An 18301-nucleotide genomic window follows, 5' to 3' on the forward strand; every position below is an offset into this window, starting at 1 on the left:
TTGCTTAAATCTTACCAGCTCCTGATTCTCCTTAGAGGAAAAAGCCTCACCCCTTCCCGTGGAGTTCCAGGCTGTTGTTCTCTGGCCCCTCCTGCCTTTTACCCTTCCTGCCCACTGCTTCTCCTGAACTTTATGCTCTCACATACTGAACTGCCACGTTCCTCCTGGCCTTTGTGCATACTGTTGCCCTATATTCCCCATTTAGTATTGTTCAGATTTCAAGACAGTTCAAGCAGTGCCTCCTCCGTGAAGCCTTCTCTAATGCCTCTTTGCGTATGCTTTGTGGGACTAGTGCGTCTTGTTGCGTAGTGTTTTATCACACTTGTCTTTGTGCTTTTCCCTACTTTTAAGAGAGCGCCGAAGACAGGGACGCTGATCATCATCAGTGTAGCTCTAGTGCTTGGCATTATAAATGTTGAATGAATGACCATGTAGCTTAACCGCATTAGAACCGTGTCTCATCATGGCACTGGTTTTTCCACTGTTCCCTTAATTATTTCTGGTAGAATTTCCAATGATCATCATCTCGATTTACTAAGTAAGTAGGCAGTCTGTAAGTCTACTGGCATATTATTTGCTTAACATGCAATATCTGTGCATCTTTGCTCAGGCAATTTAAATTAAAATGTTTCTTCATATGTTAAGGCTCACATTCCTGGTTTTTGTGTTTTTCCCTTTATGTTAGGTATGACTTTGGGGTTAAGCAGCAGAAACTAACCTGACTTAGCTGAAACTAAAACAGATTTCATGAACAGGGGTCAGAGTACCTCTGGGCCAACAGAAGCCCTTAAGGATCCTCTTCCCATGGCTTCTTGTTGCTTGTCTCTGTTCACCTGCTTCATTCCTCACTCCTCTGCTGCTCTGTCACATAACAGACTGTGACATCCCCATAGCCCCTGCGCTTACATTTTACAGCTCCAGCCATCCGCAGAGACTGGCTGGTTGTCTCTCAGTCCCAGTTTCCTGTTTTCCGGGATGAGAATGTCATTGGCCATCTTGGCCAGATGTCCACCTCTGGCCATTCAGCTCCAGGGTGGTGGTGGGGACGCTGGCCTGGCCATTTCATTTGAATATGGTTCTGGGGCTCACTGAAGGGAGTTAGGGGATGGATTCCTGAGAAGGGAGGGTTGTTGTGGGCAGATCCCTAAAAAGCCTCTGCCACACTCTTACGAGGGTAGAGCCTGTTGACCAGCAGTGTACGGTTGAGAGAAAGGTGCAGCAGAGAGCAGGGAAACGTGGGGGAGGAAGCCTTGCTGGATCTTGTACCAGTTGCCTCCAGGCCACAGTGGTAAAAATGTTCCTCTGAATTGTTTAAAGTCCTGGCTTTAATTGAGGCACATATGTTTCTCTTAATGCAGAATGTTCATCTTGATTTAAGTGATATGGAAATATATTAAAACAAAGTGAGTTTGTAGTGATTGTTTACTCATGGATACCTTCATTATAGTACGATCACAAATACGTTTAAGAAAATAATGTATGTTCTTCTGATCTTGCCTCAGAAAAAGGAGAGGAATAGACTTGAAAGAAATTATCTCTGTATTCTAGAGACATTTTTATGTAGCTGAGGTTAAAAACACAGCAGGAATAACTTCTGGAGATAATTCAAATCCACTGTCATGTTGTATCTACCGAATTGTAAAACAAGCTCAGAAAGCCCTTTTATTCTGACTTTTGATGTCCTCGCTGGGCTCAGGTCCCCTTGCCATTCTGGCTACCGTGCTCTTCTGGGCGTGACTGGACAAGTGGCAAAGGCAAGATTTTAGGAGAGAGGCGGGCCCCCTGGTGTGCTGCCCCTGACTCCGAGTGACTTAAGTGATTCCTTCCCCTTCCTGGGTTCTCTTCTTGGAAAGAACTTCTGCCATGGGGGAGGAGGAGCATAGTCACGTCAGTGTGGCAATGTGAGACAGCGGGCAGAGCATCCAGAGTTAGAACGTGCAGTTGAAAACAGAAGCGCTACCTGTGATCCTGTGTTTCTTTTAAACACTCATATTAGCTTAAGGCATTCATGTAGGAAATCCACTTAAGGACGTTCTGTGTTTCTAGGTGAGTTTTTAAGTTATTTGACAGTTTGTGGACTAAAACTCATCTTTTTCAGTTTTGGGCCTTTTCATGAGAAATCTTCTTGTACAGTCATATTTTATGTTTAATTTTTGCAAGTTATTTTTTGCTAACCTGACAGTGTAGGGTTCAAATAGAAATGGGAATGAATGTAGAGAATTCAGAACTTTCAAGAATGCAAGTAACTTAATTTGGTCTTCTTACAAATAAAGATTTTACACTAACGTGATTTGAGAATGAGAGATGAGGTTTGATGAGCATACTGTTTTCTAACTAGTTCATTTAAAAATATTTCTCAAGTGTTTCTCTGGGGTCCATTAGAATGACGCCGGGTGAATTGAGCCAGCACTAAGACAGCCCCTGCCGAATTCTCATTTGCTTATTTATACTCTGTCTCTTTCTAAAAGATTGGAGTGGTCTGACTTTATGGAATAGGCAGCCTGTAATTACATTCTAGATCGCCCTTAAATTACGTTTCTGGGAGTGATTGGAATGTCATTACAGCAGAAGTCTGCTCTGCAGCCTGTTCCTTTTGTGGGGTGTCTATTTAGTGGGCAATTCTTTATGACCATTCCTGTCTCTTCTCTTATTCATCTCACTTTTACTCTTAAAACTTTTAAAATCTGCAAATAAATGAACTCTTTCATCTCCATGTATAGGTACAACGGTGCTTTACCTAATGGAGACAGAGGCCGGAGGAAAAGCAGATTCGCTCTCTATAAGCGGCCGAAGGCTAATGGAGTCAAACCCAGCACGGTCCACGTGATTTCCACACCGCAGGCCTCCAAGGTAGGCGGCTCCTGCGAGTTGGGAGGGGCTTGGCAGGTGCTGACTCGTGGCTGTTCGTTGTTATTCCTTGTCCTTTCAGTCTTATTTCTCTGTAGGACAGTTTCTCAGCCATTTGTGGTCAGATAATTCTTTGCTGTGAAGAGCTGTCCTATGCATCGTAATATGTTTAGAGCATTCCAGGCTTTGACCCGCTACATAGGAGTAGCACCCCCCTCAACTGCCAACTGAAAATGTCTCCAGACGTTTCACGTTTCCAAATGTCCCCTGGGGGTGAGGTGGGCAAACCGTCTCCTCCCCCTACCTGTGACGGATGTAGTGGAACCAGCATATGTCAATTTAGAATAGTTGTGGTTGAAAGAGAAATGATTTTCTTTATCCTAAGGATAGTTTTTATATTAAATCTTGCTGTAAACTTCATTAGGGTTTGTTATTTTCCTTCTATTAATTGAGTAGTAGGTGTTTTCACATAATCTACATGTACACGGAATTGAATTTGTGTCATTATTAGAAAGATTGGAAGTGAACAGAGCTAAGTGCTGTAAGAAGTCTACTATTCATATTTCCTCTCGTTTGAAGTGCATACAATGTTAATTTTTATGATTACTTCTTTCGTTTTCTGATATGTGAGGGGAAGACCTGAGTTTCCATTCTGGTTGATATATTCTACCTATTAGATTTATGACAGTTTTTCTTTTAATTAAATAAGTTCTTTAATGTGTAACATAGTTTCCTTTTCTATAAAATAATTGTATTTACCTGAAGTATTTCATGTGGGGCGCTGTCTGTGCATGTTTATTTATCATAATGGGTTCGGACCATCTGGAATAAATAAGAGACTTGATTCCCATTTTTACTGAAAAGCTGTGGTTCAAAGGGAAATGAATAGGTTCATTAAAGCCATATGGTATTTATATGTAGTCTTAGAAACAGATCACCTTTGTTAATGTTTTTATTAAAAAAGCTCCTGTGTTGTTTCTGAAGTAGTGCCATGAAAAACGTTTGCTAGAATGTACCAGTTAAGATTGTCTTGTTTTGGTGAGAGAATGGTTAGATCAGAAAATATCAAACACTAAGGAAACAGGAAAGATTAACATCTAGCGGCCAAGTTTTTGGCTAGAGAAAGGGAAATAAAGTGAAAGTTTTAGGAAGGGAAGGACACTTTGTGGGGAAAACAGAGGAAGTCCGCCTCACAAAGATTCTGAGAGGAGGAGGAAGTGGAATAGCGGCAGAATCTTGGAAGGTCAAGGAAGTGTGAGAAGCATTTCATAGCCCAAAAGTAGCTGGTGGAGAAGGAGACCAAGGCAAATGTTTTTCAGCTTCTGATGAGTGACAGAAATATTCTGATGTTATAGACGTGGTCTTTGTAATTTTGTCTCTGTGCTGGCATTTATGTTTCCTGCCTCTGGCTCTGCACCTTTTTACATTTACCTTTTTTTATCTTAGATTTTATGTTAATACAATGGCTTCAGCTATTTAAAAATTTTTTATAGAAATCTGTGACTACTCAGGCTTTACGTTATGATAGAATATGAAATATAACTAGAATATGAAATATATCTTCCAGTAGCTACTATTGGAAGATCAGTGACTCTTCCTTATTTATCACCCACCTCCGTCGGCTCCGCTTTTAGCTTTTTATGTTTTACCTTTATACCTAGATTTTACCTGAAGTTATTTAGATTGTAAATCTTTTGGTAGTTGTCTGTCTAAATCTGTTTAAAAATATCACCCGCTGTACTAGTAGTAGGGAAGATTGGGCTTTGGTCTTACAACCTGGGAAAAATACAGCCTCAGGGCCTCAGTTTCCTCATTGATAAAATGAATGAGTTGGCTGTGGGCAGGAGCCATGTGGAATGAGGTAAGATACTTTGGTTATAAGCAACAGAAATGATTCTGTCTTTAAAAGAAACCAAAATGGGGCTCAGCCTGGTGGTGTAGTGGCTGGGTTCCCATGCTCTGCTTCAGCGGCCTGGGGTTCATGGGTTCAGATCCTGGGCACACACCTACACACCCCTCATCAAGCCATGCTCTGGCAGCGTCACATATACACAGTAGAGGAGGGTTCACACAGATGTTGGCTCAGTGACGATCTGCCTCAAGCAAAAAGAGGAAGCTTGGCAACAGATGTTAGCTCAGGGCCAATCTTCTCCACTAAAAAAAAAAAAAAAAGCAAAAATGGAGAAACTGTTAAAGGTTTGGGTAGGAACAGCTCTCGGAATTAGGAGAAGTTGAGTAACCAGGTTTTGTGAGAGAGGAGAACTGGAGTATCAAAAGGCGTTAACATGGAAATTTTTTTAAGGGTGTTGTAAAGTGACTTGGCTCCAACTACCTTCTATAGGATTTTAAATTTTCAGGAAAGAGAATCGGACAGACCTAGCCTGGGTCAGTCAACCATGACCGAGAGAGATGAGTAGACCAGGCATATTTATTATGAGCTGATCAACTACCCCGTTGCCTTTCCCTTAGGCATCTTCCTCATCTTGGTACCTGTACACTGACGGCCTTGTACGTAGTATTCCGCCTACCTGAACCCAGCACCTTAGTCACAAATGCCTCACTCCTTCTTTTCTCTCTCAAACTCCCATCCCTGGTCTGCCTTGCCCTGCCATTCCTGCTTCAGCTGCTCTGTTGGCCCCTTAGACAGTCTCATATGTTTAACCTTTTCTTCAAATTTTCCTCCTACTGCATCACCTTGACTGAATCCTGGTTTTTTACTGATACGCTGTTTTTCCCATTTCTTCCAGTTCATAGAACAAGAAATTGTTTCGTTCCGTTTCCTTTTCAGTCTCTTCTTTTTAACCCTACATTAATTTAAGCTGCCTCTTCCCCTGCGTCTCTTGACCTCGCTCACCTACAGTTCTCCCTTCTGCGTATTTCAGTGACTCAGTATATAGCCCAGTCTCTCTCTCTCCCAACCCGTTAAACCATACGTTGGTGTCCATGGTTCTCAGTGCTGTAACACTTTCAATTTTGGAGACTCACTTCTGTTCCACTTTTCCCACTGATAATAGCCCACTGTCACTTCAAAGTGACCCTACTCTCCAGTTCTTTCTACTTGTGTATGCATGTACATACTTATCTCATCTAGACATCGAGCCCATTAGCCTGTCCCTATTTGCTGTGGTTTTTAGCCCACGTGGCTTTTCCAGTTGTGTGTTGACTTCACCCCAGATTCTCTTTTTCTGGTACCTTTTGACACCCTTCTTTGTGATCCCTGGCTTTGGGCCCTTTCCAGGCCCTGCTGGATTGTTTTTCTTGTCTTCCTTCTTGCTCACCCCATTTCCCATCAGAATACCAGAGTATGTGGTGGTTCTTGGCAAAAGTTGTTTGACCTGACTCAGCCGTGGTTTGTCTGCTCTGAAATTTCTGATTCTGCAGTATTGGTAATGAAAGGGTTATCTTTGATTGGAGTCGTAAAAACGAGACCTAGCTGGGTGGGTGTGGTTACCATTGTTAGAATTTGAGTGCTTGGCCTTTCGACTGTGTTATTTCTTCCCTCTGCCCCACAGTCTGGGGGCAGACCAAGGAGTACCCCTTTGCTGATGGTAGTGGCAGCTGGGAAATGGGACCCCTGGGTCTGCCATGCATGCCAGTGTCCAAGCTAAGTCAGATGAGGATTGCAAGTATGTGCTGCTGTTGTGTAATCTTTATTTGGGTACATATTTGCTCTTGGAATAGTAATACTCAAAGGTATTTCTCCTGTTATATAATGTTTAAACAAAATCTAAAGTCCTCTTGTACTTTTGGCAGTTCTGGTACCTAGACATAGGGCAGTTAGCAATTTATTCACCCATTCGTTTATTCAACAAGTATTTATCCAGCGCTTTTTTATGGCCAGGCATCATGCTAGGTATTAGATATACTGCAGCAAACAAAAGATGTCTGCATGGAGCTAATCATCTAGTGACTGGTTAAGTAATCGATAAGTAATCATGTGAGTACATATGTAACTGCGCATTGTGAAAAGCACAGTGAAGGAAAAGAATAAGGTGCTGTGGGAAAAGGGGCTGCAGAGTTTAGATTGGGTAGACAGAGAAGGATCTCTGGGGCAGTGGCTCGTGAGCTGCGAGCTGAAAGGTAAAGAGGAATTAGCCAGGAGAGCAGAGTTCGGGAGCTCCTGTGGTCCTGGTTGGAGAATTTGGATTTTTTTCTAAGGACAAACACTGAAGGGTGTTAAGCAGAGGGAGTGGCATAATATGACTGAGAATTTAAGTTGATTTATGTTTGTTCATTTACTTTTTAACTATGTAGCGCAACTATTTTACTATTACTTAACCAGTGAATAGTATGGTGGTGGTGATGGTGCCTGATAGGTGGATATTTTGCTGGTCACATGGTTTAACTTTAGCAACATTTCTGTGGAAAACTCATCATGATTTTTCCTTCTTAGATTGTGCTTCATTGAAATCTCCTTTTTTGGGTATTTTTACTTTTAAACAGTAACTGAAGATTACTTTGTCCCAGTTGGCATATTTCAGAATGGAAAATATCAGTGGTCTTAGAGTGACACTTTAGAGAAAAATTGGGACTATTTCATCTGATTGTTAGAACCAGGACTTGCTGTTGGTTCTACCGGTTGATGAGATATTGAAACTCTTCCTTATTGGTCAATTAATAATGTAATTGTAACTGTGAGAAGTGGTAAAACTAATATAGATTTCAGTGTAAACTCATTAGTTCAAGCTAATTTTGTAGGCTGTAGTGGGGTCTACTTTTAAAGCACTGAGTGTCTGCCTGTTTGTCCAGCGTGGTTCTTGGTAGCGATGGGTTGCATATCTCCACTGCACATTCATTATGAAGCTGCAGCCTCTGTGCTTTCAGAGAATCATCTGTTTATCATTATCCTCAGACTGTGTAATTGCTGCAGCTTTTAAACAGTTGAGTTTTGAATAGTTTTTACTTTGGTTTCTTTCATGTTGTTGTACTATAATTCTTGGGTTAGTAGTATCTGGTGTTTTGATATTTATTACTTCAAGAATTAATTTTATTGTTATAAATGAAGAGGCAACAAAGTTTGGATAAGTTTTGTCCTTTTAGATATCATAAACTTGAATATTCTGAATCTGTCAGAGAATTAAAAAAATGAAATATTAGTAATAAACTACAGCCCAGAATATACAAACCTAAAACAACATGTATTTCTAGAATGAAACACAACTTGATTATTTTAATAAAAAACGTGAACATGAACAACCTAAGTTTGCACCTCAAGGAACTAGAAAATGAAGAACAAACTTAAGCCCAAAATTAGTAGAAGGAAGAAAACAACAAAGATCAGAGCAGAAATAAACGCAATAGAGACAAAAAGACAAGAAAAAAAATCAATGAAACAGCTGGTTTTTTGAAAAGATAAATAAAATAAACAGATTTTTGCTGCATGCACTGGGAAAAAAAGAGAGAGAACTCAAAATTAGAAATGAAAGAGGAGGGGCCAGCCCAGTGGCACAGCGGTTAAGTGCACACGTCTGCTTCGGTGGCCTGGGGTTTGCCACTTCGTATCCCAGGTGCGGACATGGCATCTCTTGGTAAGCCATGTTGTGGTAGGCATCCCACATATAAAGTAGAGGAAGATGGGCACAGATGTTAGCTCAGGGCCAGTCTTTGTCAGCAAAAAGAGGAGGATTGGCAGCAGATGTTAGCTCAGGGCTGATCTTCCTCAAAAAAAAAAAAAAAAAAAAAAGAAATGAAAGAGGAGACGGTACAACAGATACCACAGAAATCCAGTGCATCATAAGAAACTACTATGAACAATTATATGCCAGCAAATTGGTCAGCCTATAAGAAATGGATAAATTCCTAGAAACATACAAGCTACCAAGACTGAATCATGAAGAAATAGAAAATCTGAACAGACCACTTACTAGTAAAGAGAGTAAATTAATCATCAAAAACCTCCTAACAAACAAAAGTGCAGGACCAGGTGACTTCACTGGTGAATTCTACCAAACACTTAAAGAAGAATTAATACTAATCCTTCTCAAATTCCAAAAAAGTGAAGAGGCAGGAGCACTTCCAGCTTATTTTATGAGCCCAGCATTACCCTGATACCAAAACCAGTGAAGGACACTACAAGAAAAGAAAATTACATGAGATTCTCCCTGATGAACATAGATGCAAAAATGCTCAACAAAATGTTAACAAACCAAATTCAACAGTACATTAAAAGGATCATACACCATGACCAAGTGGGATTAATTCCTGGCATACAGGATGGTTCACCATCTGCAAATCAATCAATTTGTACCACATTAACAATAAAAATCATAAGAGTGTCTCAATAGATGGAGAAAAAGCATTTGGCACAATTCAGCATCCATTTATGATAAAAACTCTCAACAAATTGGGACAGAGGGAATGTACCTCAACATAATAAAGGCCATATATGAAGAGCCCACAGCTAACATCATAATCAACAGTGAATCAGCTGTGAAAAACTGAAAGCTTTCCTCTAAGCTCAGGAACAAGACTCTGGCCACTTTTCTTTACTGTAGGAGTGGAAGTCCTAGTCAGAGCAGTTAGGCAAGAAAAGGAAATAAAAGGCATTCAGATTGGAAAGAAAGAAGTAAAACTGTCTCTGTTTGCATATGGCGTGATATTGTATATAGAAAACCATAAAGAGTCCATCAAAAAATTGTTAGAACTAATAAATGAATTCAGTAAAGTTGCAGGATACAAAGTCGGTAACAAACTATCAGAAAGAGAAATTAAGAAATCAATCCCATTTACAATTACATCCAAAAGAATAAAATACCTAGGAATAAATTTAACCAAGGAGGTGAAAGACCTATACACTGAAAACTGTAAGACATTGTTGAGAGAAGTTGAAGAAGACACAAATAAATTAAAAGATATTCTGTGCTCATGGATTGGAAGAATTAATACTGTTAAAATGTCTGTACTACCCAAACAATCTACAAATTCGATGCAATCCCTATCAAAATTCCATAGCATTTTTCGTGCAAATATAACAAACAATCCTAAAATTCGTGTGGAACTACACAAGACACCCCCCTCCCTGCAATATCCAAAGCAATCTTAAGAAAAAACAACAAAGCTAGAGGCATCATGCTTCTTGATTTCAAACTATATTACAAAGCTATAGTAATCGAAACGGTATAGTATTCACATAAAAACAGACACATGGATTAATGGAACAGATCAGAGAACCCAGAAATAAACCCATACACATATGGTCAATTATAAAGAAGCCAAGAATACTCAATGGGGGAAAAATAGTCTCTTCAATAAATGGTGTTAGAAAAACTGGACAGCTACCTGCAAATGAATGAAACTGAACCCCTATCTTATGCCATACACAGAAACCAACTCAAAATGCATTAAAGATTTGAATGTAAGACTTGAAACTGCAAAATTCCTAGGATAAAACATAGGGCATAAGTTCCTTCACATCGGTCATGGCAATAATTTCTTGGATTTCACACCAAAAGCAAAGTCATAAAAAGCAAAAATAAATAAGTGGGACTACATGAAACTAAAAGCCTTCTGCACAGCAAAGAAAACTATCAACAAAATGAAAAGGCAACGTACAGAATGGGAGAAATAGTTGCACATCATATATCTGATAAGGGGTTTCATATCCGAAATATATAAAGAACTCATACAACTCAATAGCAAAAAACAATCTGATTAAAAAATGGGCAAAGCATCTGAAATAGATGTTTTTCCAAAGGAGATATCCAAATGGCTAACAGGTACATAAGGTGTTCAGCATCACTAATCATCAGGAAAATGCAAATCAAAACCACAATGAGAGACCACCTCACGCCTGTTAGAATGGGTGTTATCATAAAGACCAGAGATAAGTGTGGATGAGGATGTGGAGAAAAGGGAACCTTGTGCACTGTTGGTAGGAATGTAAGTTGGTGCAGCCGCTATGGGAACAATATGCAGGTTCTTCAGAAATTAAAAATAGAACTAACATATGATCCAGCAATCCCATTTCGGGATATATATCCAAAGGAAATGAAAACATGGTCTGGAAGAGATATCTGCACCCACATGTTCATTGCCCCATTGTTCACAATGGGAACAACCTAAATGTCAGTCAGTGGTTGAATGAATAAAGATGTGGTGTTTATGTACATACAATAGAACATTGTTCAGCCATGAGAAAGAAGGACATCCTACCATTTAAGACAACGTGGATGGACCTTGAGGGCATTATGCTAAGTGAAATAAGTCAGATAGAAAAAGATAAATATTGTATATCACTTATGTGTAGAATCTAAAAAGCTGAACTCATAGAAACACAGACTGGAATGGATAGTTACCAAGGGCCAAGTGATGGGGGAAATGGGGAGACGTTGGTCAAAGTGTATAATCCTCCAGTTATAATTTGAATAAGTTCTGGGGATCTAATGTACAGCATGGTGATTATAGTTAATAATATTGTTTTATATAATTGAAAGTTGCTAAGAGAGTAGATTTTAAATGTTCTCACTACAATGAAGAAATGATAATTGTGATGTGATGAAAGTGTCAGCTAAGACTATGGTGGTAATCACTTTGCAATTCTAAGTGTATCAAATCATCATATTGTACTCCTTAAATTTACACGGTGTGATATGTCAAATGTATCTCAGTAAAGCTGGAAAAAGTATAAACATAAATCACTTTTCAAAAAAACTGAAATAATTACTTCCAGAAACATTTATCAAAGAGTATTACTAAAGCAAAAGGAAAGATATTTATGAAATACTAACACAATATATTGTATAGTTTAAAATAATTTTCTGACTTAAAGTGTTTATTAAGACTTCGAAAAATAGTTTTTATATTGTGTATCATGGCAGTTTAGAGTTATGGTCCTGATTGTTGCAAAACATATCTATTGAGATGAGAAGACAGCCTTTTGGAAAACTTAGAAATCAGGGGAGGAAAATTTCAGTCATTATTGACAAAGCTCCAGCCATGTCACATAGCAGTGGTTTAAGAATTTGCTTAAAATGCAATATTCAAGTCTTTGAAGATAGGTGATGGGTTTTGTTGATTTTGTGGAGCTGGAAGGAACAACATCTGAAATATATTAAACTTTATTGTCACACAGAAGAAAAATGGTTTCAGTGAAAAATATTGACATGAAAACCTTATGTATTTTGTGCAGATGGTGCAAGTATAGTGCTAGGGAAAAAAAGTCTCAGCTGAAATTCTAGAAAAACTTTTGGATATTTTCATTTGATGCTGTCTTTTTGTATTTAGTTATCTCTGGATGATGTCATAAAAGAGAAAAACCAAGTAAAGCACTTAATATTTTTTCCTGATATTTTTATACTTATATCAAATAAATACCGGAGAGTTAAATAACATATCTGAGAACTTGGAATTGAAGTAATGAAGGATGGGCAGTGTGTGGTATTATTGATGCAAACTCCATTTGGAAATCATATAAAAACTTGGATATTCACTTTAATACAAATTGTGAGGTAGCATTTGGACAATTAAATTTTTTAGTGATTTGACGTTATTACATGCTATTCTAACTATTCTTTTTTGGTTTTAGGAGAAAGAAAATTTTCAATTATTAAAATGGATAGATTTATTTGACAAATAATAGGTGATAGAACATATAAAACCAAATGCAGGAAACTGTGCTAGAGAAGCAGAGAATATTAGAGAAACAAACAAATTTGAAATAAAGCAAAATATTGCAAGAGAAAAACTGTTAAATTATTCAGCAACGTTATGTGAAAATACACTTATTTGATGACAAATCTGAAGAATCGATTAACTTTTAATAACACCCTTTTAATTTATTGACTCTTGGAATTAGGCCAGTTGATGTTTTCAAAGCACCATAGATTGAAGGTGAGCAAAATTTTACAAAATTAAGCTAGACAATTGAATATGACAGTCCCATAAGTGATTTTCATGGCATAGGTGGTAATGGAAATAGTGAATATAAAAATCTCAATGTTATTAGGGTTGGAAGAAAACTGAATTTAATTGATGTTAGTTCAGCAGAAGATAAAGATTTACCGTGAACAATATTATGTTACAGGAAAATCTCTGTATATCAAGACTGAATTCACCAGTTCTTTTCCATTCAGTGGGGGAAGTAAGTGAAAGAGTTTGGTTTGTTATATTAAATCATAGCTCAGACATTGCTTAGCTTGTGACAGATACATCAAATAAAGGATCACATCAGTAATTTCTAACAGTTAACACATGACTTTGAGATTACTAGTATGATTTGATGAATGATTGATGCTCTAACTTGCATCACTTGGATACAGTTTTATACTATCTGTAGTTCATATTATTTAGAGAATAAATGGAAATGTTTTAAAATTTTTGATTTATATACTTAATTCTTACCAGAATTAAGTATATAAATTGTTAAATATTATCACTCTTAATATGAATAATTTTTATAAATATATATGTGATTAGTTGATTATCTCATTTTATGTTTTATATAGTGTGAGTTTTAGCATCAAGAATTGATTATTTACTACATTTCTGTAAGTTTTATAAATCAATACTTTTATGATCTTCTAAAGTTTTTGATAGTTTTGCCATTGGAAATAGTGTAAGTTTAGTAATTTGTGAGCTGTTCTTTTCCTGTCTTATTTTTCGGTTTAGCTTTGACTTCTGTTCACAAGGTTAGCAACAGTAGGCTTTCCTGTTTAAGTACGTTTTCTTTTAAATCACCTAAATGAAACGTTGAGATTTTTGTGGCCACGGTTAAGCTCAGCAGCTTGACTTGTACTGGTTACAGATCTGAAACAGCCTAATTCCTTATACCATTTCTCTGTTCAGATGTGTGTGAGAGTCTGTAAGGTAGGTTTTAAGATATTTTATAGTATTTTTAAAATTAGCATTTGAAGTGTGATTCACAGTGCCTACTCTGAATTATTCCAGAAAGTTGAAGAATTGATTCAGAGTATCACGTCTTTCTTAGTTTCTGCAATTAACATAGTTTGACACTATTTTTTTTTTTTTAAGATTTTTTTTTTTTTAATCTTTTCCTTTTTCTCCCCAAAGCCCCCCTGGTACATAGTTGTATATTCTTGGTTGTGGGTCCTTCTAGTTGTGGTATGTGGGACGCCGCCTCAGCGTGGTTTGATGAGCAGTGTCATGTCCGCGCCCAGGATTCGAACCAACGAAACACTGGGCCGCCTGCAGCAGAGCGCGCGAACTTAACCACTCAGCCACGGGGCCAGCCCCTGACACTAACTATTTTTAGTTTCTCTTACTCTTTTTCTAGCATATATACTTTCATTGTTTCAAGCACTAACAGCAAATGGGTTTTTTCTGTACGGAATAATCACAAGGTCACTGCCACCATCTTTTCTATTCACTGATAGTTAATCTAAATCTCTGCCTTGTGGTGTGGGCAGAATTATTCATTGTTTTCTAGCAAAAGAGACATTTATGTCTTCTTTTCTGTATTTACGATGTGATTGGCAGAATAATGGACCCCCGGAGATGCCCACACCTTAATCTCTGGGACCTATGAGTATGTTACCTCACCTAGAAGAAGGGACTTGCAGATTGTATTAAGGTCATGGAACTTAAACTAGGGAGATTCCCTTGGACTGTTGGGGTGGGCCCAATGTAATCACGAGGGTCTATAAAAGCAGAAGAGGGAGGTAGAAGACTCAGAGATGTGAGGGAAGAGGGGGCAGGAGAGTTTGAAGCCTGAGCAGGACTCAACCTGCAGTCCTGTCTCTGAAGATGGAAGAAGGGGACTATGAGCCAAGGAATGTGAGCAGCCTGTGGAAGCTGAGCACAAGTCTGGCAGACAGCTACAAGGAAATAGGAACCTCCGTCCTATTGTCGCATGGAACTCTATTCTGCCAGCAGCCTGAATGTCCCTGGAGACAGATTCTTCTCTAGAGCCTCATAAAGGAACACAGCTCTGCAGTCCATTGATTTCGACCTTGTGAGACTTGGGCAGAGAACCAGCCAAGCCTAAGGATCAACAGATACATGAGAACCTAAATTTCTGTTGTTTGTAGCTGCTAAGTTTTATGGTAGCTTTTTACAGCAGCAAGAAAACTTATATATACTATTTTATGGGAAATTAAATACAAAGTGCCTTGTATTACTGAGCACTCTCGACCTTGTGTTAGGGGAAACCGAAGGATGGGAAGCCATCAAAGAACTGGGAGGCAAGGAAAGAGGTTTTTGTTTCTTTTCTTCTTTTAATTCTTTTGGATCTAGAGTGTTGGAGCAGGAAAACTTGACTCTAGCACTCAGTAACTTAATTATCAGTGTAATTATCTGCATTGTCAGCATATAATAATTATACTATTGACTTTGTGTATTAGTTGGAAAAATCATAATTAATTTGTGTTGTCCTTAAACCACAATTTTATTAAAGAGTTGCTTTTAACATGTCAGTGTGGGAGAATAATGACTCTGACTCTTAGATCTGTCCTGTGTTTTCGTGGAGGAAGAGAATCTTTTGCTGCAACTTATCTTTTTCAAAACATGAAACATGAAAGTTGGAAGGAACTTTGTTCAGATGGACTCCTCATTTTCACGTGAGGGAGTTGAAGAAGTTCGGAGAAGCCAGTGAGTAGTCTCAGGGCACAAAGCCAGGTGTGGCACCCAGGACCCGGGAAGATCGGTCCGTTGCTGCGGGGAGCAGGTGGAAAGTGCTCTAAGGGACAGGAACCAGGCTAGATTCTGCTCCTGATTCGCCCACCTCCCAGGAGTGTGACCTGGAAAAGTCCATCTCTTTCCAAACTCGGGTTGCTGTAATGATAAAATAAACGAATATGATATTTATTAGTAAAAATGGAAATTGCTTTGTCAACCTAAAGATTATTAGCACTGTTAGGATAAGCTCTCCAGTCTGAAATCAGGTACTGTGGAGAGAACCTTTTCTACAAGAGGAAGAGTGATGGAGGCTTGAAATTAAACAGCTGGTTTGTGTGCACTGGTAGTTATGACAGCAAGTAGAGAAAGGTACATCAGGGTAACTTCTGTGCGGCTGAGAAGAAGTCATAGCCATCAGGGAGAGTCATAGGCTTACCATTGACTGACTTGAATTGCTCTGGCCTGTTTTCTTACACCTTTGCCTTTCACATTAAAGTGCGTGATTGACCTTATCTTTCGTGAGAAAGTACTTCAGCCTCTGTGAAGTCCCGTGCTGCTGAGTGAGCCACAAGGATACCTACTTAGAAGCTCTTTATTGATCACGCTCATGTCACAGGTGAGGCACGAGTGAGTGGCCTCAGGAACCTTTGGTGTTGTCTTACTAAAGTTAGAGTTAATGGAGCTGAGGGGGGCCTGGGCGCAGGAGCTCTCAGGTGGATAGCTCAGCATCCTGCTTCTGCCGCCAGGGGAGCCCTGCAGGACCATCCCTCTCTTCTCTGCGGTCCGGCCCGACATTCAAGCGCAAGTTCCTCAGGTGGCCCTGTTTTCGCTCGCCTCCACACCTTAGGTGTTCTCATTTCTTAGCATGTGTTCCAGCCTCGTATACTACCCTGTCCTCCCTCCATCCTCTGAAACACAGCCCGCATGTCATTTCCCCTGGAAACTCCGCCCGAGACTCCTCACTTCCAGCCTCAGCGAGAAGTCCTTTTGTGAACTCCTGAAGTTCAGAGCATGTCTACATGTCTCCCCAGCGGTGCTGATGCTGCATTAGTTGTTGGCCTGCTGTCTTGTCATGCTGGGCTGCAAGCTCCTCAAAAGCAGGGGCTGCCTTTCATGTCTGCATTCCCCCTGCCCAGCACGGTTTGTCAAATGAGTAACCGGATGGAGTGACCTGCCTTGTTCATGTGCTGGGACAGCGGTGGTCCTAATGGGTCAATAACTACTGTGTTGGTAATCTGCAAACCCACAGGCACGTCTTATGTACATGTCTGCTTTTTTTTCTTTGTGATCTCAGGAGTCACTTATTTGTTATTGAGAGTTTTAAGAAAAAATAATTGTCTTCTAAATTATGAAAATGACAATTGAATGAAAGTATGGGCTTTGGAGTTTAGACTTCCTGAGTTCTTAATTTCCCCCATTTACTAGCTATAGACTCTTGGGCAAAATACTTTTCTCTGGCTCACTTCCCACTTTATGAAACAGCGATTTGTGTCAGTCAGTATGGGCCAGGTTATCCTGCAGTAACAAACAACTCCCCAATCTCAGTGGGTTTACAATAGCACAGCATATTCATTAGTCACATTTCATGTCCATCGTGGATTGGCATGGAGGTTGTGTTCATCATGGAAATTCAGGGACGCAGATGGATGGTGCATCTTGACCTGTATTTCAGAGATCATGGAGGGAGATAAGAGGGAGAGTACAACTCTTAAACCTTCTACTTGGAAGTGACGTGTTTGCATTTCAGTGGCTAAAGCAAGTCTCGTGGCTGAGTTCAAAGGTTGGGGATGCATAATCCCTTTGTAGGGAGGACCATCAAATATTTGTGAATAGAAGTACCATCTGCCTCCAGGTAGTGACTTATGAAGGGAAACGCTTGGAACATGTCGTATGCCTACTGCGTGCTAGTGATTGGTTAATGTTAGCTAATATTGTTAGTGATTAGTTTCTCTGGAAATTATTAATTATCTAAGAAGTTATAAAGAGGCTCAGGATATGATGAAACCTAGCATCCATACTTAATTATTGGCAGTTGGATTACATAAAAGACTTTTCTTTAAAATGCACTGAGAGATTAAAAATGAAAACTGCAGCTTGATTCAAATATACGTTTCCTCTGTAAACTTTACAATTTAAATGTATCATTTCCTTTAGATCATAGCAGTGACAGTTTAATAATGAATAGTTTCTGAATTATTGAACCCGCTGACTTTGAAAATCAGTGTATTTCCTCAGTGGAAAAGTACTTCCCAATTAGAACATTTTGATAATGCATTCTTGTGAAAATGCATCTGGCCTGAATCAGTTTTAGTTCCTTGCGCATTCCTCAGACTGCCAAGGTTAGTTTCATTCTTTGCTTTTTGAACAAAGGAGTAGTTTTATATTTACAACGTAGAGTTAAACCTTTGTTTTACATGAATAGTTAGATGAAAAACTTTAAAAAAGTTTTGTTTAGTAGTGCCTGCTTGAAATTGTTAATATGAATATTGGTGATTTTTCCCCTTGGCATTTAAAAAAATCATTTTTCTTATTTTACTCTGCAACCTAGTATCATAAATCCAAGAACACCATTTTTTAAACTTGTAAATACCATAACATCTGTTTTATGAGCTTAGTTGAACTTATGTTGTTAAGTTTGGTTCCTTTAAAATGCGAAAGAATGGGAATTCTGGTAAACAGATTTTACTTAACATTTTTTATTTTAAGACGACTTTCTTTAATGTACACAAATCGTAAGTGTAGAGTTTGATGGATTTTCCTGAAGTGAACACACCCATTTAAACACAGATCGAGAAATGGCATTGCCAGTAGCCCAAAGGCCCCCTTGCTCACCCTCCCAGTTACTGGCCCCCGCCGGCAGTAACCAGGTAACCACCATACATGA

At 39.0% G+C, this 18301-nt stretch overlaps 1 protein-coding gene across 1 annotated transcript in view; it reads left to right on the forward strand.

Moving 5' to 3' along the window:
• PELI2 (pellino E3 ubiquitin protein ligase family member 2) overlaps window positions 1-18301 on the forward strand; it is a 180414-nt gene that overhangs the window by 50499 nt on the left and 111614 nt on the right. The window contains exon 2 of the mRNA XM_023627785.2: window positions 2721-2850. Within this exon, the coding sequence (XP_023483553.1) occupies window positions 2721-2850 (130 nt within the window). The remainder of the gene's footprint in view (window positions 1-2720; window positions 2851-18301) is intronic.

The sequence above is a fragment of the Equus caballus genome, chromosome 24 (genome assembly GCF_041296265.1).
Source record: "Equus caballus isolate H_3958 breed thoroughbred chromosome 24, TB-T2T, whole genome shotgun sequence".
In the NCBI taxonomy this organism is placed as follows: Eukaryota; Metazoa; Chordata; class Mammalia; order Perissodactyla; family Equidae; genus Equus; species Equus caballus.